This window comes from Ruditapes philippinarum, unplaced genomic scaffold, assembly GCF_026571515.1.
Source record: "Ruditapes philippinarum isolate M1 unplaced genomic scaffold, ASM2657151v2 ctg8227_1_1_1_1, whole genome shotgun sequence".
Classification (NCBI taxonomy): domain Eukaryota; kingdom Metazoa; phylum Mollusca; class Bivalvia; order Venerida; family Veneridae; genus Ruditapes; species Ruditapes philippinarum.
In genome coordinates this window covers 60002-84715 of record NW_026859783.1, presented here as the reverse complement: position 1 = coordinate 84715, position 24714 = coordinate 60002, and the positions used below count along the sequence as shown (strand labels likewise).

Genomic DNA, 24714 nt, shown 5'->3' with positions numbered 1-24714 from the left:
CATTGCTGACTTAAATAGTCGCAGGGAAAGGAAAATTGCAACTAATATCTAAAAAAAATCTACTTGTCAAAAATTATCATTTTAAAATTCAATTAACAAAAGAATGATTATATTTTTGATAAATTGATCAACTTACTCTATTTAACTATTCATTATGGTATGTTGAAAATGTACTTGTTTTGGTTAGAAGTACCGCAACAAATTCGTTGCAAAGAGTTAACTGCATGAATTCCAGTATAGTTTCGTAATTCATATAACACTTACATATATAAAGCTATAAACTTCAACCAAAATATTGATATAAATGTACTACTCATATATAAATATACTATTTTCCCTAGGACATATTAGTTCATGTATAGTTCGGTTAACGAACTATTTATTTACTTAAATTTACATCCCAGTTCCCTTTCAACTTTATTCTAGATTTATGTAATGCTAAATGTGGATGGACGTAAAAGTTTATGATAATTTTATCTTTTTATCTTGTAGACGATGTATATATGGACATCTTTGGCTTGTTTGAATATGACAGATATGACAGTGTAATACAAAATGATAACTAAGTCTTGTGATCCGACGAGTTTAAAAGTTGGGCACATTTTTAATGTTTACATTGGTTTAAAACGTGTGTTGGGTAACGCGCAATGCTTAACCTATTATAAATTGACTTTAAAAATGTAGGATTAATTTTGAATAAGCAATCATTAATATACTCCAGATAAAATTTAAATGATTACAAAGGATAAATGAGGCGTCAGTTTGTTTTTATACCACATTAGAAAAGCACTAGTAAAGACGAGATCACAAATCGGCCGTATATCATCACCAACAGGGACTTTTCGTGCAGGAAAATCAACGACAATGTCGATGGAAAAACAATCTGATTGCGGTGTTTTTGGATGCAAACCAAAATGGATGCGGAAATTTGCATCTGTAAACTGGTTCACTGGTGTATACAGTATAACAGGACTGTTGACGTCGTCGCTCTCTATGTATGTTGTTTCACAAGTATCAACTATTGAACGGCAGTTTGGGTTGAGTAGCAGCAAAACCGGCTATCTGATGGCGTGCAATGACATTGGGTACTGCGTCACAATACTTATCGCTGGTTACTTTGCTAATAGAGTCCATATACCAAGAATGCTTTGTTTAACGACGATTTTGTACGGTTTATCGGGAATCCTTTGCTCCGTGCCTCACTTTTTATTCAAGCCTGCCCCATTACAGACCGGTCTTGACGGCGCAATACCAAAAATGAGCTTTGCCAAGCTAAGTCTCTGTAGAAATTCTACCGTTTTAGATATATCTGTGATGAAAAACTTTAATAATAATACCGTACATGCAGAAAATATAGAAAATACGGAATCCGAAGAGGAACGTACTGCCAGAAATGTAACAATGGCTTTAATTGCAATTGGTATGATAATTCAAGGCATCGGTAAGGCACCAAGGTACCCTATGCTTGGTCAATTCCTTGATGATAACACAAATGAAAGGGAAACCGGCTTTTATTTAGGTGAGTTCCGAATGACACATTGTTAAAAGCACGCGTTTCATTAGTTTAAAAACGATATGAGATATAACTTAAATATTGTGTCTAAGTAAGTATGCCTAGTTTGATACAAGCAACGCCATTCATTAATGAATTTCAATGAAACTTGCTAAAAGTTTACGTCTTGTTCACGCCTATCTCTAAATTTCTACAATGACCATAGTGAAGTATTACTCTATTATTTACTTTCCCTTAATTCACGAAAATTACGTCAGGGCTCTCTATTACCTATATAATTATATTTTCTATAAATAAATGTTTATTTAATTTCCAGGAATAATAACTTGCATTACAATATTTGGCCCCGCAATGGCATATGGACTAGGAGGATTTTTCAGTCAAATTTACGTAACTCTGGAAGGTATGTCATACACATATATCTATCCAATTAAAATACTGTCTATAAAACAACTGTATCATAGTTTGGGGACCTTTCTGTTGAAAATGTGATGGAGTTAAATCGTATACATATACATGCACAGTGCGTTAACTGGAGTGCAGGTATTAGTTACCCGCACTCCAGAGCATGACCATTGATTGGTATATTTTTTGCTGGGGTTTACTTATTGTGAAGGCAGAGAAAGGGAAAGCGATAGAAATATCATATCCAGATGCTCGTTCATTGGTTACTTTTTTCTGGGGACTCATATTGTGACAAAAGGGAACATGTTAATATGTTTCATTATGATACAAAAGAGAAAGACCATTAAAACACTCGCCAATCTGATTTATACTCGGGGGCTACGCCCCCTCATACAAATCAAAAAGCCTCGTGTTTCGATGCTCTTTCCATTACGTGAAGCACGCTCTTTCTATTACTAACTCCTGTACAACAACCACTTCTTTGACTAGCGTTCTATAAAGCTATAAAATGATATTTATTATGTAAAATGTCGTGGCCGAGTGGTTAAGGTCGTTCCCTTAAAACCATTTGGTTCTCACCACAATTCAGAGACATTGGTTTCTTTCATGTGAGGAAGCTACCCAGCTAGCTTACGGAACGGCTGTGGTTTTACTCGCATGAAATAATGTACGGAAAGGCACCTGAAGTGAAGTTGGTACATTTGCCATATGACCTGTAATGTGTCGGTGTGACGTGAAAACCCAATCACACAGACAAGCAAAACAGTCGTGACTTTGTTTGCAAAAAAAGTAATATCATCATGTAGATGTATTTTATGTCAATTGTCTTTGTACATGTATATATATTTCTAAGAACATGACATGTGGCATTTAAAAGCACGTTGTTAAAATTGTGAGGGGAATACACCACGTGTAAATGCAACATAAGGAGATGGCGTTGTCTCTCATATAAAATTATCTTCATGTTTTTGTCGGCACAGTTTAAATAATTTTGCAAATAATCGTCTTGTTTTTTGCTTCTTCGTAAATCGCTGTAAGACATGTGCCTTGTCGTAAAATTTCTGTAATATAAAAATCAGGCTTATTTGGGTAAATATCGTCGCAAAATCCATGAATAAATTATGTTTAACCTTTTGAAGACGATCACGATATGGCTATATTCCATTAAGTTAATTTACAAAATATCTTTTCGGAGAAAATTTAATGGAAAAGCTCTTAGTGAGTTTTAGTAAACATCAACATAACTTGGGATCTAAGAAAAATTCAACAGCTCTTTTAGTAAATGTTAGGTTATCCCGTAATTTAGTATATTTGTAAATATCTGTTTAGAAGTAATAATTAAAGCTTAGAAGTTAATCTATAATCAACACACACTCCGATTTCTTAAAGTACATGTTTATTGATATCATTATTTTTGAGAAAAAGGAAATATCAGTTTAAACATGAGTGAATAACGGAGAATATTAATTAATGCTAAGTCCAATCAAATTGACTTGAACAATAGTTAATAATTATGCACATGTATTACGAATGTATTTTTGCTGTGATCAACTTCTTTCACATTTCAAAATATTCCATAAATCGTTTCAAGAAACAAACATTCCGATTAGTACGACTTTTTTTTCGTATTTATAACTGTATTTCTACTGCGTTACTTATACAGTAAGGGCTATTTTTGCATATTTTGACATCTTTATGATAATTGACATGGATTGTAAGTGTCATTGATAATGTGTAAATTGCATTCTTTTGGTAACTTCACAATATCATTCCGTTAAATAAATTTTCAAATTTTCATGAAGCTGGAGGCGTGCTGCTTTAAAAATGTTAAATAACACGTATAAGCTACAGTCGAGATTGAAACTCAAAGGGAAGTCACTTAAAGTTTGCTCTTTGTAAGCTTACTATTAGAGTTGTTCCCCTTATATTATGTAGTTAAAATACGGTGGTTATACTTTCAGATATCATAGTTACATAAACTGATTTAATGTAACATCTTATATCTAATCAATTATGTTGAACATATATCAAGAGATGCAAATAATAGAATATAATCTCCTTGAGAGGTTTTCCACTTAGGGAAAATTGCATGTATTGTACTGATGTCAGTTGTTGTTCGACTGTTATATAAAACTTGTCTTTCTGGGAACAAAGACTTAATGGGAGTCTATGCGCACTGATATTTCTTATATGACATGCTGTCTTTCACTCGACTGACTTCTTTATATTTCAAAATAGTACTCTTAAGGACAATATATTATTACCAAGTCGCGTAAAAAAATTGCTTCAAGTTAAAACACATATATTTATATAATGTATGACTGCTACTGCTATGCTGCTTATATTTATTTATTTTTGTCGTTTTCTTTATTTTTAAAATGTTATTTTTTGTGTTTTTTTTTCTTTAGTTGTTTTTTGTAGCTTTTTTATTTAATTTTGTCAAAACTTACTAACATTTTGTTCTTACCATTAACATTATTCCTTTTAAATATTGCATTATCAAATATGTTCACTTTCTGGTAACATGTCAATTACAAGCATCACAGATGTTGAAGATTGTAATAATTGTTTGATAATGGCTTCTATAAGCTTCTGCTTTCGGCTTAAATCTATAATTATGTTATGTTGTTATTTACACATGTACAAATATTCTAAATTAAATATCATTTAAACGAAAACACATATAGGCTCCTTTAGAGCTGTCATCGATAGAGACAATATCGATGTATCGTTGATATTTTTCTGTCGATCAATAATCGATACACAGTTGAAAAAATCGATTATTTTGATTAATTGTTTAAATGTCTATAAATAATGAAATTTCACTAAAAACATACACAAAAGCAGATGGCCATGTCTAACAATAAGCTGTTGTTACATAATGGACACATTTCATAGCAGTTATGACAAAATATAAATCAGAAAAAAATCATGCAAAGGTACACAACATATTTATTTTACTAAAATCATTTAAACAGGTATGAAAAAGTATTATATATAAGAAAATAAGAGTATTTATCGATATATCGGTGTATTGCCAATATTTGTCAGCCGATATCGATGTATCATCAATATGCTTTGCACTGAATCAATGACAGCTAAATTTTTCTCAAGAAGCTATGAAGTAACGTGTGATAAATGTGAATTACCCACTGACTATATTGTGTTACATCTTATTTTCTTCTGTGAGAAAATGGAGAGTATCAGATCTACATTATGGTCTAACCTGTCACATATGTTAGGCATACAACAATTCGAAATCTTTTGTTCCTTTTCACCAGAATCACAACTTTTAGAAATGTTCAGTGGTTTTGATTCTTTTGACCTGAACGATAGCCTGAGAGTATCATGTTTTAAGGTGTTCCTAGCAAGTGTCTATAACATGACTACCTAAGCAATATATAAACTGTGATATAAGCAGATGGCGAATAACTTCATTGCATTAAGTTATATTGAGTTATGAACGTGTACATAAAGATTTAATACTGAATGTTATATATTTTCAATTATTTATGTTTGATTTATGAATTGTCTTATTATAAATGTACATTTTTGTGATATCATTACTCTTTGTTCACAACACAACTTACACGCCTTAATGTTTCGTTCTCGGTTTAAGGTTAACGTACAAGTGTTGTTTTCATTAAGAATCCCTTTTTATCTTTTTTTTTCCACTATTGCTCAATTTAAATCATAGACAATGTAGAATTTAGATAGTCAATAATTGATAGTTTTCGTAAGTGTCCTTATTCATATATAAAACAACAACAACTGGCCTAGCTTAAACACATCTTAATCGCCTTGATAATTTCGTTTCGGTTAAGGCTAATTACTTAATGTGTTTTTGGCAATCATTTAAATATTATAAAATTTGTTTTTTGTTGTTTTTTTTTTCCAATAATTATTCATCGTCTTTCCTCAAAATTAAAATTATTGTAACTTTAAACTTTACTTAATTGAATTGAATTTTACCTCTGCCTACCTAAGTAATTTTGTTACACTAAACAAGCTCAGGTCTGATGCTCTTGATATATACATATGAACCTGATATCTATGCAACTAAGTAGCTTATTCCCTTTATATATTTATATCTATCCATTCAATTAACATTTGTTGATAGATATCACAGATTAATTACATTATTTTTCTTTTAGTATGTTTGTACATATTATAATTATGCCTTTTCTTTACTAATTTATATAATTCTAAAACAATCTTGTATTTATATCTACTGTATATATGATCTTTTGTACTATCTGTAATATGTATAATGTAAATGCTCTTCAGTGATGGAGGTAATAAAGATAATAATAATAGGCTCCTTAACCCTAGAAAACGGCAATATTTTTATTTTATTACAAAAGCTTAATATTTTTGACGCACATATGTAGTTTCCAAAATGTTACTCATTTGCCTTAAAGCAAATCCGTCTTTGAATTCTTTTGGCGTTTTAACCATTTGTTCAGTTATGGTAATAACGTATTTTGTGTGGACGTTAAAATACCAATTTCTTGTTTCCTTTGTCACTCGTTATTTCACATTCAATGCTACAAAATTCAGATGGAAAACCATCTTAATGTTAGTAACCTATAATAACAACATCAGAAAGGGCATATCTGTCCTTCCTACGAAAAGAAAAAAATATTATTCTGGCTTAACGTGTCTTTAAATAGTTATAAATGGTTAATTAATAATATTTATTTACAAAATACCTTATTTTATGATATTTTACTTTGATTTAAATACTCTCCATTATCACCACTGTTATAATAAAACCCACGGAGTTACTTTTTCTGGCGTCGTATGGCTAGATAAAAGATGTATTTGTTTAACTTTACAAACAAACGTCTTACGATTGAATTACGCGAATATTAAAAAAATATATATATCTCAGAAAAAACGCTGCCTTCTTTGAGTAATTGAAACGAAGGCGTGATTTATGATACCGGTTTTAACCAGATCGCTTTCATTACTATAGGTTTTTATGTAATTTCAAAATCTTGACATATCTTCAGGAATGTCAAACAAAAACTTACAGATGAATACGCTTGATGTATTGTAATATTTATAAACTCATTTATCTTCTGCTGATTTTGACGTATTTAACTGAACAATGAATATTCAAGATTTAGCACATTGATTTCATTTTTCTTTTTTTTAAGCGTCTCAATACTTCTTTTTCAGATGTTGATTTGCATCCTCATGATCCGCGATGGTTAGGCGCTTGGTGGCTTGGATTCTTGGCATTTGGTGTTGCAGCAGTTTTGTGTGCATTCCCGTTGCTATTCTTTCCTGCCAGTCTCAGACGAGTTAAAGCTGTTAAAAGTAGAACACCAGCGCTTGAATTTCATTCTGGAAGAAATCTTAAATCATGCTGTGATGAGGTGTTAGGTAAATAATAAACATGGGTTGTTTATCTTTGTATTCTCTTATGTAAATTTATCTAGAATTAACTAAACAATACAAGGGGAGTGAAATGTGTGCAAACTTCTGAAGGAAAGATGTGAAATAATCAAATAAAACATACTTTGTTGATATAGAGGATATTTGTTTGTTTTGCATGTAAGATTGAAATATAATTTCACTGAGTGAACACCAGATGCAATATACGAGTGAAAATAGAATAGCTGGTGTTCACGAATGACATATATTTAAATCTTATATGTAAAACAAATAAATTTTATTTTTATTTCATGCTTTTAAGTGATTTTAAGGTTTTTTTAATGCTTTAGCCGCGTAACGTCGCACATTCTCCTTTGTGACGTCATCACATCATGACGTCACATCATCAATTATGAAATATATTTCTGTTAAATTTCTATAATTTTGTTACATTTTTAACATGATTTATGATGACATCGACTTTCTTATCTTAAAGAAGCAAAATTTATGTACGACGGCATTTATTTCTGCCTGTAATTACATTTCACCCGTATTCAGATATAGTCTACAGTGAAAATTATATTTTATAAATTTTACTAGTGGTTTATCAGAATATAATCATCTGATATATTACAAGAAAACACTGGAAAGCATGAAATAAAGCGAAATAATCAGTAGAAATTGACATTTTATTTAGTCAATTACTATTAAACAATTCAAAAAATTAAATACACCGCTCTTAAGAACAATATCCATGGCTTCAAAATCAAAATATTTTTTTTTTTTTTTATTAAATTTTCTTTATTATCCAGTTCTTACAAACAATACATTTCATACATTGTACAAATTTACAAACATATTACAAATTGTTTAATTGCAAGAATAAACAATCGTTACATCAGAAAAAAACCTTAATAAAGACTAAGTAGATTTAAACTGATTTAACATGGTTGTAAAAATGGAAAAGTAATCTAGAGCATGATATATGTAATTTTAATTATTTATAGTTATGTTTTCATTAATAAAAAAGAAGCGTTTCATAGTAAGCGTGTAAATAATATTTAATAGACTCCAGCCAGTCGCATATGTTTATGATGTGAATATGCTCCATTTGTTGTTATGGACATCGACCTTATTTTTCATTTCAGCAATGAGTCTTTCTAAACTAAGTTTATATCTAAGATAATTTAAAAATTCACTGAAGTTTGGTATGGTTTTCTGGTATTTATTTTTAAATATAAAATATTTACCTAAGAGTAAAATATAGTTAATGCAGTTTGATTTCATATTATTTTGAATGTTCACATTACACAAGCTGACAGTTTCGTATGATACCAAAGTTATGTTTGTAGAATATTTTGATTGTAAAAAAATCCTGATTTGACACCAAAATGGTTGAATTTTTGAGCATTCCCAATATAGATGTACATTAGATTCTGGTGCTGAGGTGCAAAAATCGCATAACATTGACTCCACCATATTATATTTAAAGAGTTTTTCATTGTTTGGCAAAATACGCATAAGATATTTATACTGAAAACTTCGAAGTTTGGTATCAATCGTTATGTTTATGATTTGATGCAATATATTTTTCCATTCAAAGTTGCCTGAGAGTTCAGCTTCCCATTTGTTTTCTTGATGATTGTTTGTTGTTGTTTTCTTTTGAATAAGCATAGTATAAATAAATCGGCAGGTTTTAATTTGAGGTTTTAATTTATCAATTAAGTAGTTATTAGCTTTGTATTGTATCCCTTCAGATTTTAGTTTTATTTTCCATTCTTTTGGTATGCATTTTATGAGTTGATGATAGTTTAAAAAGTTTGATTGGGCTATGCCATAAAGGTTTTGGATTTCGTTAAAGCTATAAAATTGTTTTTTCCTATAATCGTATATATGTTCGATAAAGATTACACCTTTTTCCATCCATTCACAGAAAACAAATGGTTTGTTACTTAGTTTTATATTCGTGTTGTTCCATATAATTTCTTTCCCAACATCAGTTATTTCTTTATTAAAGTTTGCATACGACCAAGCACTGAGTACGTCTTTTAAAAATGTAAATCTAATATCTAAATTTTCAATATCTTTTATGTTAAGATTACATTTAAATATGAATTGTTTTCCATATGTATTTAACATATTTTCATATACTTTAACCCATTTTGAATGTTGCTGCAATTTAATGCGTTTAACCCAGGAGCATTTTAAGGAATATATAAAACTTTCAATGTCTAACATTTTAAGCCCCCCATGTTGGTAATCTTGAATAATCTTATCTCTTGATATTTTGTCTGGTTTGTTGTCCCATAGAAAGTTAAACATGAGCTTTTTTATTTTATTTATGATTTCTTGGTCTGGGTTATGTAAAACTGTGAGAGGATAAATAAGTTTGGGCATTGCAAAAGTTTTAAGAACGGTTATTTTTCCAAAAAGACTTAGTTTCCATCGTTTCCATTTATGCAAACATTGATCGAACTCTTTCAGTTTAGGTGTTAAATTAGTATTAAGCATTTCGTCTATGTTATTAGTGAAAGTTATACCGAGCGTGCTAGCTTTTTCAGATGTCCATTTAAAATTATTGTCATTGCAGAAATTGATATGAGTATTTCTTAAACTTCCAAGTTTTAAAACAGTACATTTATCTTTATTCAATTTAAGGCCTGATATATTTGAAAACTTTTTTAGTGTTGAAATAAGTGTAAGAAACGATCTTTTTTCTCCATCAGTTATAAAACATGCATCATCGGCAAAAAGTGTTTGTTTAAGTTCAATGTTTCCTATCTTAATGCCTTTAATATCTTCATTTTTGGTAACTTCATTTGAGAGTAATTCTATACAAATAATAAATAGGTAAGGGGATAAAGGGCACCCTTGTCGCACGCCTTTTTCTATTTTAAAGAAACTGGATAGATGACCATTATTATGTATACACGATTTAGCATCTTTATAAAAAAGGCCAACCCAATTTATAATATGTTGAGGAAATTTAAATTTCAATAAGCATTTTTTCATAAAGTTATGGTCAAGACTATCAAAAGCTTTATTAAAATCAGAAAAAAATATTAACCCTTTTTCATTTAAATTATTAATATATTCGATTGTCTCTTGTAAAAGTCTAACATTTTCCCCAATATATCTACCTTTGATAAAGCCTGTTTGCTCTGGACTGATAATATTTGGAAGTTTGGTTTTTATCAAAATATTTTGCATTACATTACTAAAATTTTGATGACACTCAAACTTAAATACTTTATAACTTTAACAGAAAAGCTTTTTTGAAGGTATGGTTTGGAATATTTAATGACAAAATGTTGACGTTTACGAACCGTATGAAAAAATGATTAATTATCATGAGAAAATATAAGTTTTTGTGACTTCAAACTAAAAATACCGCATCTCATCGGAAAGAGTGGTTATTTTCAATCAAAATTCATGTGAAGTAAAGCTTGCACAGGGCCAGAAATTTGTTAGCATGCTTCTTTGGATGTTGACTATGAATCCATAACATTGATTTTCTCGAACACAGTTTTGACATGTTAAAAACAGATGATTACTTATCGTACGTCAATTGTATTCCCCGCGCCGACATGTATATACTGGTACAGCTGTGGACGCTGGAACAGCTGTCTGCCCATTTGATTGTACGGTGTGATTATTTTCATTTTAGTTTTAAGAAAAATAAAATGTTCACCAATTGCATTGATTATTTTGTTTTTCTCTACTTTTTATTAACCAGTGTTTTTTTGTGTCGTGTGGCGGCTGTAAAAAGTCTCACCGGACATTTAATCGTCCAGCACGACATGTGAGTGCATGTTTGTGGTACTTTGTTTGAGTTCTTTTCAATTTGGTGTTGTTTTTATTCTAGCTGGATGACATGGTTTCAGTATTCCTCACTTAAATACTGTTTAGTCACCCTTATGATGTGTTGCCTGTCGCTGCTTTTCATGGAATGGTACTAACGTATCATATTGAACGTTCCACGAAAATCGCCATATGGACACATCTACGAATGTTTCAAAATTCAAAATTTTACCAGTTCAACTGACATGTTAAATTTTATTTTTGCTTAACCTTTGCTTCGGGCATGGACGGTAGCTTGCAATAACCACTACCGTCCATACACAGACTCTGTCAATGCAACATTTTCAATTTTGTCGTTTTGGGCTTTCTTTAGGGACTATAAATTTCTCTATAGCATATCTTATTAATAAGAAGATTAATATTTTAACCAAAAATCTTTCAGGTGTTTTCAAGAGCATTTTTCAGGTACTGAGAATTCCAGCATTTACAATCATGCTGTTAGCATGTATATGTAGTGTACTCGGATATAGTGCGGCTTTCTCATTTGGTCCAAAATACATGGAGAAACAATATAACATACCCGCTTGGAAGGCAAACATCATATTAGGTTAGTAGTGGTCTTTCATCTTTAAGCGTCGTGTTAGGTACAAAGCTATCAATACTAACCGTTTAATTTTGTTTATTTTAGAACATGGTTTAATGTCGGTTATAAGCACTTCTATGCCATGCTTCAGGTTAACTGTCATAGTGGAATAATATTGTCCAATATTTACACTGCTTCGGGCATCTTAAGATAATGAAACAACATTATTGATGGTATGACGTCAACTCCCTATATGACGTCAAATCCCTTATGTCAAACATTGGCATGAAAATATACGACGTATCATGATGCAACAATTGATACTTGACTAAGCAGGTGTCGTTTTATTGCTATTCAAAAATACATCACCGAGATGTTAAAAAAATGAATAAATTATAAAATGTATGCATAAAATAAACATGCTAGATATGCATGCATACGGGACAAACAGGTTTAATTGTATCAGCTGATTGACTAAAAGGTACTTAAATTAGAACAAAGATCAACATGGCAAGGCGACGTTAGCAGAATGTGCTCGATTTAACGTTTAATACAACTGTTTGCTTTTATGGTTCTTCTTATTCTAGAAACGAGAGGATGCATTAATCTTTGTAAAGTTATTCAGTCTTTGAATATTTTTCACTGTTAGATTTGCTTTATAATACTCACTATGTTTACTATATTTGTTTTGATAAATTTTGTGTTTAAAAGGGATAGTAATGATATTTTGTTTGAAAAAGGTTTCCATTTTTAAATGGGTCACGTTTTTCTTTTTATCAAATTTTGGGAATTGAGGGTCTGTACCCGGTACCCACGAAAAACTAACTGACAAACAGCCCGGGTTTTCTTTTTATTTTTTTTTTATCATACAGTAATATGCATAATATGCATATTTTATGAATAACTATTTTCGGTTTTACTTATTGCCACATGATTTTTCCGCCAGAAAAATTGTGAAGTTATCAATCTATCTTGAGGCTGCACCATCTGTAACGCGAGCATGATCTTTGTTTCAAAACTAATTGATACATTCACCTGTTTATCACCATTAAAACATGCCGTACTCCATGCCGTACTCCATGCCGTACTCCTAAATGTAACACAAAAATGAACGTTTTCATACACCATCAATCGCCATCACTCAAAGCTTTGCAACAGAAAATTTTCAGTTTAAATCATTTCTTTGGTTACAAAATTTGAATATTCTGGATGTTTTCATAGCCTTTACTTAATAATATGATCTTTTAAGAATGTGTAATAAATATAGTTTCCGCAAAGTAATCTTATGTTCTTTCATCAAATTTCAGCTGGTATGGGAATTCCGTCGGCATGTCTCGGATCATTTGTTGGTGGGCTTGCTACTAAGAAACTGAAATTGTATCCCCTGAAGTGTATAATGTTGATTTTATCTACACAAATTCCGGCATTAGGTCTTCAATTCATTTCAATGTTCCTCAGCTGTGACCAACCTCAAATAAACGGTTGGCCAGAGCAAATGTAAATACATGTATATTTTTGTTTTGTGATATACTATATATTAATTAAAGCAAACGAAATTTATCTTAACGTACATTTTTATGGTGCTTGTAAAAACGAACATATTTTTATGCATGTAAATGCAATTTTATGATGCTTGTAAAACAAATAATTTTATGATGCTTGTAAAAACGAACATTTTTAAGGCGCTTGTTTTAATCTGGAGTTTGAAAAGTCTTCATTGCCTCCTTTTAAACATATATTGTGAACACTTCCTTTGGCTACTTTGATAATTATATCCATATATTATTATTTATTAATATATTCCAGATGTGTGGGTGTTTAAACTGATAAAATATAAAGTACAATTCAAAATCCAGACACATTGTTAGTTGGTTTTGGTTTTTTCTACTATTATTTCCCTTCCATATTATGTATATTTGCTGTATTTATTTGAAAGGTCTTCAGAATTACCACGGTCATGTTCCAGTGATTGTTCTTGTGGTAGTACATTCTTGCCAGTGTGTGATTCTACTACTGGAACAAATTATTTCTCACCTTGTCATGCTGGGTGTTCTCAGGGATCTCTCATGGTTTGTGCAAAACAACATTTGAGCCGCGTCACGACAAAACCAACATAATGGGTTTGCGACCAGCATGGATCCAGACCAGCCTGCGCATCCGCGCAGTCTGATCAGGATCCATGCTGTTCGCTTACAAATCCTATAACAAGTAGAGAAACTGATAGCGAACAGCATGGATCCTGATCAGACTGCGCGGATGCGCAGGCTGGTCTGGATCCATGCTGGTTGCAAACCCGCTATGTTGGTTTTGTCGTGATGCGGCTCAAATGCACATTTTTTTATCTATTCTTGAATGATTATTCCTTAATTACTACAATTTCAAATATAAGCTATACAGCCGTAAGAAAATATAATTTCAGTGGTTAGTTTGTAATTATTTATGTATCATACATCCTGATGGATGCAGAAAGTCTGGGCTTTGAATATTCTTAGAGACAAAGAAATAACTTTCTTTTAAAAGGATTCAACAAACTATAGTCTATGCACATTATAATGTTTATGAAGGCCAAACAAAATTATATTAAATAGCTCTATAAAACATTTTACATAACATTTACGGAGTACAATGGGAAAAGTTTGGCGACCTTACTGTTTAATGTATATGACCATTATTGTAATATCATTTACTGCAACTGAAATAATACATTGTCTTGATGTATTAGAAATAATATATATCTGCTACTATGAATTATTGCTAGCATATTATATGATAAATTTTGATCCAAATCAGTTTATCTATATTATTTTCAATCTAAATTAATCGCTAATGATCTGAATTAGAACGCAACGAATCTGCATCTTCTTTATAAAATACAAGTATTAACTACTGATTTACAACATAAATTTCAATGTTTTCAGATGTTTGTTTATGAATTGTTGTTATTTCGATAAGTATTTCTTATGTTCTGATATTCTTTATTATAAAATATGATTATTGTAGATATATTCATACAATATATTATTAATTTATTTTGTTTTGTAGAAATTTACCAACTGTACCTGCGTCCCAGACAGTGTTGTATCGACGGGCTTTTGTCCATTCGACTGCAACATGCTCTGGCCTTTTATGATAGTATCCTTCCTGGCCAACTTTCTGTCTTCTTGTTTGATGATGCCAACATTCATCTTTAACATAAGGTAATTTGCTTTGATGAAACCTGCATTCTGCTTTATTTTGACGTCATCATTGGCAGGTAAATCGGATTTCAAATAATATCATATATATGGGGAATCGGAAAACATGCTGAAGAATAATCCCACCGGTAATTTCTTGGTTTTAGGGATAGATTATCAAATTAAGAAATATTTTAGCATCAGAAGAGGTACTAAGGCAAGGTTTTTTCCAAAGTATCATAAATCCTTTGAACATGATGCATATCTATTTTTGAAAGGAAAGAAGTGTTTTTATGCCTTGTCTGGTTTTAAAAATTATCAAACTAACCTTTGTTCAAGTAGATACCTAGGACCAGATCTGTTTTGCTCTTAACACCATATCAAACTTCACATCTGCCCATATACTGTAGTAATAACCAATATTTAGTGTGTGTATTGCTGAAAATATAGTCGCTTAAGACATCTGATTTTCTTTTTTTCTTGAAGAATGGTTCCAAACAGATTAAAATCAATGGCAATAGGCCTGTCAGCTCTAGCGATGTCATTGTTTGGTAAGTGTTTTCTTCTTTTATAATAACTTATATAATGCATAACCAAAACCACATGTATACGTATAAATGTAAATTATGTAAAAGTTGATCTGCCTTGTTGAACTTTGTTCTCATATTTTAACCACGTTTTAGTTATGTTTTGTTTATTTTGTTACGTAAATCTTGTACAATATTATTACTGTTGATTATATACATGAAAAGACCCAGAAAATTTGAAATAAAATATATTCTTTTCTTTTGAATATTCTATTCCATTTTCTATTCTATTTCATTCTATTCTATTCCATTTCCTATTCTATTTCATTCAATTCTATTCTATTTTATTATATTATATTATATTCTTATAATATTATAAATTTATCAACAAAACAACAATTCTGCCCGAAAGGTTTTCTTTTAATAAGAAGAAATTATAAGAATTATTTTATATTCTAAGTATCTAAATCAAAAAGTTCTCACTTTGTGTATATGTGTGCGTGTGTGTGCCCGTGTGTGTCATTAAATCAATTGTTAACAGCGTTACAATACTACTAAATATGTTACCTTTTGAAATAATCTATATTTGTAGCATGGTTACCTGGGCCAGTGATTGGAGGAAAATTAGTGGATCATGCATGCTTGCTATGGTCGGACGGCGATTCGGGATCTTGTACCTTCTACAATTTGGATGTCCTTCGGCATAATATATTCGGAATGTCTATAGGGAGCAAATGTGTAGCAATTTTAGTTTTGACATCACTATTACGAGTTACTTGGAATATGAGAGAATGGCCATACAGTTCGGACAACAAATCTATTGATTTTATAGCAGAATCAAAATATAAACTGAAGCCAGATGCTTTAATTGACAAAACTTCAAATGGTGTGAAATAAATATCGTACAATTGCGATTTAACGAGTCTTTCGAAAAAAGGTTATATTCAATGTGATATATCTGCAGAAAAAGTCCCGCGAAAGCTAATATATAATATGTTCCTTTCGTATTATTGTTTTCTAAGTAATATTCACATAATCATCAGAATACACTTCATTTTTATTATTTAGATAAGATTTTTTATCATTTTGCCACTGTATATTTTGAGAAACTAAACTTCTTCATACATACACTTTTTTTTCAATTGAGAACAATATTCTTCAGCGTAATGTTTAATGCACTGATCATTATATTCATAAACCGAGTTTGCGAGCTTTATTTATTTTACACTTTTTTAAATTAGTTCCCTTATTCTAGGTTTAATAATATATGTCATAATGTTGAGGATCAGATCGGAATATCCGTCACGGAAACGCCAGTATGCTGTGCAACAAAATAATGATTGTTAATGATTGTTTTTTAGTCATCAGAAATAAACTTTATTATATTTATACATATTCAATATGTGTCATCACTTTTACAAGGCCTTCATTTGTATTGGTATATGTTTATGCATCTAAATGATGAGTCTTATTAATTTCAAATAATTAACACATTTTAGCAGTGTCGAATTTTATTTCTCTTTCCATAACAAAATCACACTACAGCATATAGTTTTATTATATATAAAAATCGTTGAAAAAATCAGATTTGTCATATGTAACTTATATTCCTTTCTATTACAGTACACTATTTGAAAGATCAGTTTGAAGTCTTTCATATGTATTTCATTAGAAAACCACTTAGTTTCATAAGAGATAAAGGAAAGTTCAAGTACAATATGTAACAATGACTGAAGCAGTGTCAAATACTTAAGACATCAATGATTTAGAAAAAAGAAAACTTATGAGGAATGTTGAAATCAAACAATTCAATTTGCGAGCATTTAGCATAAATACAATGTAGGAAATGAATATATTAGATGTCATATAAGTATCATAAACGTCAGGTGATACAAACAGCAATTTCATTGGTTGGGTTGTTTAAACAAACAGACCAAGAAACAAACACACAGATACAAATCATATATCTATTATCACCATCAAAAGCGACTTTCGTCCATTCATACGGGAGCGATTATGTATGTTATAAAGTTTATATAATATATCGTCTCAGTAAAGTAATAGTTTCGACTATGATATTTGCGTATGTTGAGAGATTAAATAAAAATATTTTTTATTGTGGTTTCAGAATCTGGAATAAAATAATTGCTTACATCAATAGCAAGGTCTTGTGTATATCAATTTCGCAACTTTTAACGTTTCTTTAGAAATTACATTACTTCCATCATGTTAGACTGACAGAAATCCATGCTGACATGAATTGTATACATAGGTTTTATTTAAAATTACGCAAAAACTACTAATAACTATTCCTTATTTTTGAATTACTTTTCGACAATTTCGTAAACTGTTTCAATGTGTTCACTAACGAAACAGACAATTACAATGATACTAGCTTATGTTATCATTATTAACCTATGTTGTCTTGTACATACTCTTTAATTGACATATTGGCACGTGATCAATCCTACTCGGTCAGATCAAATGTCATTACAACATGTGAATGGTCTCTTATTGGCACCGTAAAAGCGAAAGATTAACCTAGAATTGACATAAAGTATGATTAAGTAGGCTTAAACGTTTGCAGCTTCAAGAATGGATGTAAAATCAACACTTTTTCCAGGATCTTTTAATGGTACATATCAACGTTTGTTGTGGATAATTCAACATTAATTAATCGTGTTGTGAAGACTAGCAATCTTATGATAACATAAGCTCTCATGCATCCTTTTGTTTCTCCATCGAAGAGATGTGTACATAATGTAAACATCTAATTCAGTAAGTATTCCATTAAACAAATTTATATTGGTTTTGAAGACATTAAGTGAAGTAAATGCTAGTTTGCAGATCATTTTTGCCATTGAAACCATGCGGGAATCCTAAATTTTAATAAACTTCCTATTGTAAGAGAGCGTCGGTGGCCGAGCGGTTACGTTCGTTGACTACCCCTCTCACCTCTTTAGGCTCAAGCCTGAAGTATTTCACAAATGGGCATCTGAGATCTTCTTACACTAGAAAAGCTGGAAAGTCACCAAATAACGTTTCTCGGTGCTACGTATAACCCAACTAAATATGAAACATTTTAAACAATGTCCTTGCATGATCCTCTAATAAAACATTTTAGTGGGTTGCGTGATCATATCTATTAGATGATTGCAACCAATTCAGATGTCAATTTGCTCACGGTATTTTTGAAAAAACATGTACTGCACATTAAAGATTTATACTTCACGTCCTAAAATATTTTGCCTCGATAAAACTAAACATTTTAATGTAATCAACTCAGTCAGATGTTTGTTATAATTCATTGTAATTTGCAATATTAATTATAATACAAGTTTTTGTTTTGTGTTAATCTGGGCTCCTTGCAAGTGTTCTATTTTGCTAGGTCGTGTTGAGGTTGGTTTCGTTGAACGCCGCCCTATCTTGTTGATCTTGTTTTTTCATATTTTAAGCACACAGTAAATAGAAATGCAGATGTATACATGTATCGGAATTTATTGAAATCATCGCAACTGAATCCGTATGAAAATATTTAATATGAAGTCACCCTTGTTTACTATGTTTTGCAATACAAATGATAATTAGAATTGTTAATTTTTTTAAGTATTTTATGTCCGAGCAAAGGACAATTGTAATGAAATAATGTCATTGTATAACGAAACTCTATTAACGACAAACGAGAGCTACACAAAGAAGCGTTTCAAAATTATTATTTTAGATCAATGCGTTTTAAACACGAATTATTCTTTGTATTCATTCTCCTGTAATAACAACACAACTACGTTCAACAGTTCAAAAGACGTGGACCATGTGCATAGCCCTTCAAAGTAAAATACATTTACTTTATTCCTTTCAGTGGCGAATTCAGGCCCTGGCTTCAGGGCTGCAACAACCCAGCTCAGCCCAAAGAAACGTTTACTAGCTTGGCTGAAATATTTTCATGACAGTTTTATGCTTTATTGGCAGAAGTGTACTCCCTCGACAAAAAACATTTAATTGACTTTTTAGATCAGATTTATTTTTAAAAGACATTATATAATATAATATATAATAATGACCACATTTTTATAGCGCCCTTCTAGAAAATAAAATGTTCAAAGGCGCTTTACAATGGAATTATATACATTTACAATGACTTTAAAAATCAAACAAAAATTAATAATAATAATAAAACCACACATATATGTATACATTTACAAAATGTAAAATACCCCATAATTAATCTAAAAGTGTAAAACTAAGTCGGTCAATCAAAAAAAAATATGTACATGAAGAATAATTTAAGACTTGAAAATAAAATATAGACAGGTTAAAACTATTGAAATTTAAAAAATACAAATCAAGGTAAGACAACTGAAAGCTAAATCAAATTTGATAAACAGTAATCAATAATTGAAATGTGATTTCATAGTGCCATTACAATCTCCTTTCATCTGAATAAACAACATTCTATATTATTTTGGTATTTACTAATATCTTTATAATTTTATGAAATATTAGAGTTTGAAATGATAGCCTGAAATAGCTTAACTGTCATATTAACATTGTGTACAAGTAGTCTGATCTTTGAACATTACAAAGACATTGTTGTAAAAAGATTTATTATACCCTATGCTATAATGCTTACGGAAAGCAATATGAAATAAAATAGTTAATTATTTTTGGAAACATTTTCACCAAAATAAGCCGCATTTGCAGTTTAATGTTTTATCTATCATTTGTACTTGACAAACAGTCGTTCCGTACAATATTCTTGAAATTGTAATCAAATACACATCTCGGACAACAGTGTGTTGTTACATTTTATATAGATATTCTATAATCTCATTATAATTACAAATACTAATTTTAATTTGAATATATATTGTATATATTTTAATTGATATGTTTAAATTAATATATTTACATAAAAAACAACCGATATTGTTAAATTTAAATGCCAATATCATGACACTATGTGCATAAAAAACCAAAAAAGACATAAAAATGGCAGTTACAGGATAAGTTCTACCTTAACATTTTGTATTAAATACTTCATTTAAAATGTTTATAAAAACATCGAAGTACGAACATTCAAAGATTTCTTCTGAAGTAGAAATAACTGTTGATCTTGATTCAATCATTTATAGACATTTCGGTATTTTACAGAACTTGCGAGGTTTATTTGTGCTTTTTGCTGTAATGTGTTTATGTTGTTATATATATTTTCCTAAAATTTTGAAAATGCCATCATGAACGTATTTTTGAAATTTATATGTAGATATATAAATTGTTTTACCAAATTTTACCAGGAAATACTCCTTGTTCAAAATGATTGTTATAGTGTAATCTCGTTTTGAACTAAACCACAAAAAGAAAACAACATTATCTGTTTACAACAGTTATTTAAGCAAAAAATTATGGTACTGGTGAAAATGCCATTTATAACTCTAAACACATTTATGTGTGTGTGTGGATCTGGTATTGTGTGACAAAGTACTATTCATATAACTGGTATTTTCTTAAAAGCAGACGTGCAAAATCTAGCACTCTTTATATTTAACGAAAGAAAGTTTGAAATTTAAGTATTTATCGTTCATGTTATGGTGGAATTACAAATGAATCCATAAATACAAACATTTAGTTATGCGAAACACAATCTGTTTCCAGACTCATTAATTTAAGAAAGAAAATCAAATAATATGGGAATGTTTTGTGCAACTGTAGCATTAATGTAATTTAATGTTTCTTAAAACAGCCTGACGCGTTAATAGTTTGAATTTCAATTTTAAAAATATACTTTTCCTGTTATTTACTTAGGAATTATGAGACGGAACACACAACTGTGCTCATAAGGCAGATGAGATTAGTCTGGCCTGTGACAAGTGATTAAGTCTACGAAATTCAAGTCTAATAGTTGAAAGCGTTGTTCAACATTTATGTCACATACAATTTATCTAGTTTGGTGCTTTTCAAAATTTATTTCTTTTTTTATTTTGCTGTAATTGCTTACTCGGCATTCTCGTTTATTGACGAAATCTCGTGCCACAACTACCTATTTCTTAAATCACGAAAGTAGAGGATATTATAATAAACGAAATGTCTGTACTTTTTGTGATGATAAGCCTTAAATCGAAGTCGTATATTATAATGATAACTATTGTTTCAAATGTTAGCCTTTAATCATCTTTCATTACTCGTATAAGTTGAAGAAAGTTTGATCTCTGAACATAACAAAGTAAATAGACTGGTGTTTGAAATATTTGATGACCATATTAATTCCAATTGTATTGATTACCAAGCAGTCTATTTATCTTTAAATTAACGTGGATAATTATACCAGTGCTGTTATTAATAGCACACTCAGTTGTTCTTTGTAATTCCTTAAATTGTCTTTTTTAACATGATATTTGTAAGTCTTACAAGCTATTAAACAGTAAATTAAATATAAATAAGATTTGAATACGTAATGTTGAAAGTGAATTCTTGCGGTAAAGCTCGTCCATAATGTCAAACGGGCAATTAACAGCAATCAAGAGTGGACGTCTTTGATTATTAAAACTGACATCTATTTCTCATCAAATTAAACGACTAACAAGTACGAAGTCAATTCTACCAACAGAGGAGATAATCCTTCCAAGAACAAATGTCCAATTTACTTGTAAAAGTGATTCCATGACCGCATCAACGATAAACAAAATAATTTATTGTTAGGAATACTTTAGGTACAAGACCTTTGAGCTATTCCAAACCTTTAGTTGCCATGATCTTCCATATTACATTGTAAGACTGTGATATTTCGTAAATGATCAAAGTAAGCTTTGCCGGCTTTTCATCACTTCTGCAATTTATATCTATTTAAGATTTATTGGGATATTTTGTTTTAGCTTAAAGATAGTCACTTCATTTTGGAGTAGATGGGATTGTTGATTTCCAACTACTTGCCCTTCACCGATTTGGGTTTGAACCCGCTCGGGAATTTTGATACTTCTATGTGAGAGATCTAAGTGGCTGGTTTACAGAACATTGTTCGTTTTTCTGAGATGCCCGTTCTTGCCTTGAAATAATGCACAGAAGAGCACCTGAGATGTTCCTCCAGCTAAACAATTTTACCATCAACTGTGTTGGTGCGACTTAAAAGAAAAAAAAATATGATAAAATGCACTTTAATTTTTATCTTTTAAGTTCGTTTGTTTTTAAAACAACGCCTCGGAGGTCTCAATACTAAATACTTCATTCTACTTTTACATTCATCAGATAAAAGTTATTTTATTAATGAATGTTTTCACAGTTATTAAATTAATTGGACTTGTTAGAAAGAGAAATCCGAAATAAACAGGAAGAACATTCCAAAGAGCTAGTTTATATCAAGCACCTACGCATTGCAAAACTTACTATTAAGAATTAACGAATCACTTTGATTTATCTGTCAAACTTAATTAGGAAAGGTCATTGAAGCCGTTTGTTTATTCCACCTTGTTAAACCCCATTCGTTCTTTTTTATTTTTAGAAGTACTATTTACTTAAAGGTTAACGTAAATTAGATTTAATAAATAAAGTGTAAATTAATTTATAAAAATGAATAATCAATATAATCGTACATACGAGCAAAGCAAATTATATAACTTATTTGTGACACAAACACGTTAATACTATCATATGATTTTTGAAAGCTACCCTTTTTAAATTAAAATGTTTCAAATGAAATTAAACTATTGATATGTCATTTGTTTAACTGTTAAATAAATTTATTAAGAGAATTAGTTTTCGATGATTTCCCTCTAAATCTCTATAGAATAGTTGCTTTGAAAAAAACTTATGATAATGTTATCGTTACAAACACATACATGTATATTAACAGAACAATCTTGTGGATTATTTATTTCAGATACTATTGTTCTACATCACACGCTACGATGTCGTTTTGATATTTTGTCTGAAACATATATATTTGACAAAAGTAAGTAGATTAAAAATTGTCATCCTGTCACGTGACATGTGCTTCCTAGCCAAACTATCGAGTGTCAAGACTAATTGTAAATTTACTTAAAATGTCTCCAAACAAATTGACAATTTTTCTGACTTTGACATCAAGTTTTATCAAGTAGATTCATCAGTTTGACCTTTTTGAGTTAAGTTTGAATGAAGATTTCTCCTCAAACTTAATAACTTTTATTTGAAATTGTGGTATATACTTTTAGATATTTGAGGGTAAACATACCGACGGAAAGTAAGTATTAGTCCAATGTCTTAATATTGGCGACCAAAACAAACAAAATTTAAAATTGTTTTGATAAGCATTGTACATTTTTAAATTATACTTAAGGAAGAAAAGAAACCCCCGCTATAATTTGAGACAAAAGTAAGAAAAATAATCTTACCTAAACATAAAATACGCCTGTATTTTTAGAAAGCTTGTTGCACAAATAAAGAATTTCTCATAATGAACCAGGCTGTGCATCTTTTACTGTTTTTGAAACCGTACACTATTTCATATGATGTATTTAGCTGCAATTATTCTATTTCTGTCAAGTGTTGGTTATCAAATGATATAATACTCTTACTGTCACGGATATCCATTATCAGTAAAAGATTCTTTAAAAAAATAAAAGTTCCAGTTACTGTAGTGAATAATTTATATTGAAATAACATACTTGTATTGAAATAAATGCAGACACAATTGTCACACTATCACACTGTTGAAAAAAGGACCAACATCAAAATTTGTATTAAAATTATACTCAATTAACGAATGGTTTGTGCTGTCAATAATTTCTAAATTTTGAATTTAAGTGAATTCCTTCAACATGACAGCGTCTTATTAAATACAGTTTAAGGAAATGATTTATGATTACATCTTAATGATAGGTAAAGAGAACATGACGCACGTATGTTACCCCCCGGATATACCAAACAGTCTCTCATAGAGAAAATAATTAAGGAAAGCTTTCCTCTGAATAATTATCTTCAATCATAATTTAGATGATGACCCTTGTATAAGTCTAAAATAACTAGTCAATGTCTATCATCTTCATCTGGTGAAACGTTGTTAAAACCAAAATGTGAAAATAACGAATTTAAGATAGAAGTAAATCAGAAATAAAATGAATTATCAATATCATTTCTTTTATTTCGAATAAGTAATCGGTAAATTCGAATTATTTGTTTCAGGTATGCTTTGTAATTATATTATAATTAAGTTTAAAACACTAAATAAATATATTATTTAACACACCAAATTGAAAAAGAATATACAAATATTTTCTTTACTGATATTTTAACAAGTGTTCATTACTAAATATTAACATCATTCTGATATATATTATAAAATGGTTGACTTCAAACGTA

At 30.1% G+C, this 24714-nt stretch overlaps 1 protein-coding gene across 1 annotated transcript; it reads left to right on the top strand.

Annotated features, from left to right (window-relative positions):
* Positions 1 to 821: 821 nt before the first annotated feature.
* On the top strand, positions 822 to 16347 carry LOC132757908 (solute carrier organic anion transporter family member 2B1-like; the record flags this gene model as incomplete). The annotated part of the gene is given in 9 exon segments (XM_060749405.1): positions 822 to 1519; positions 1830 to 1916; positions 7103 to 7309; positions 11544 to 11708; positions 12992 to 13181; positions 13621 to 13753; positions 14727 to 14881; positions 15344 to 15408; positions 15977 to 16347. Coding segments are annotated over 9 exon segments (1962 nt in total). The 3' UTR covers positions 16282 to 16347.
* Positions 16348 to 24714: the final 8367 nt, after the last annotated feature.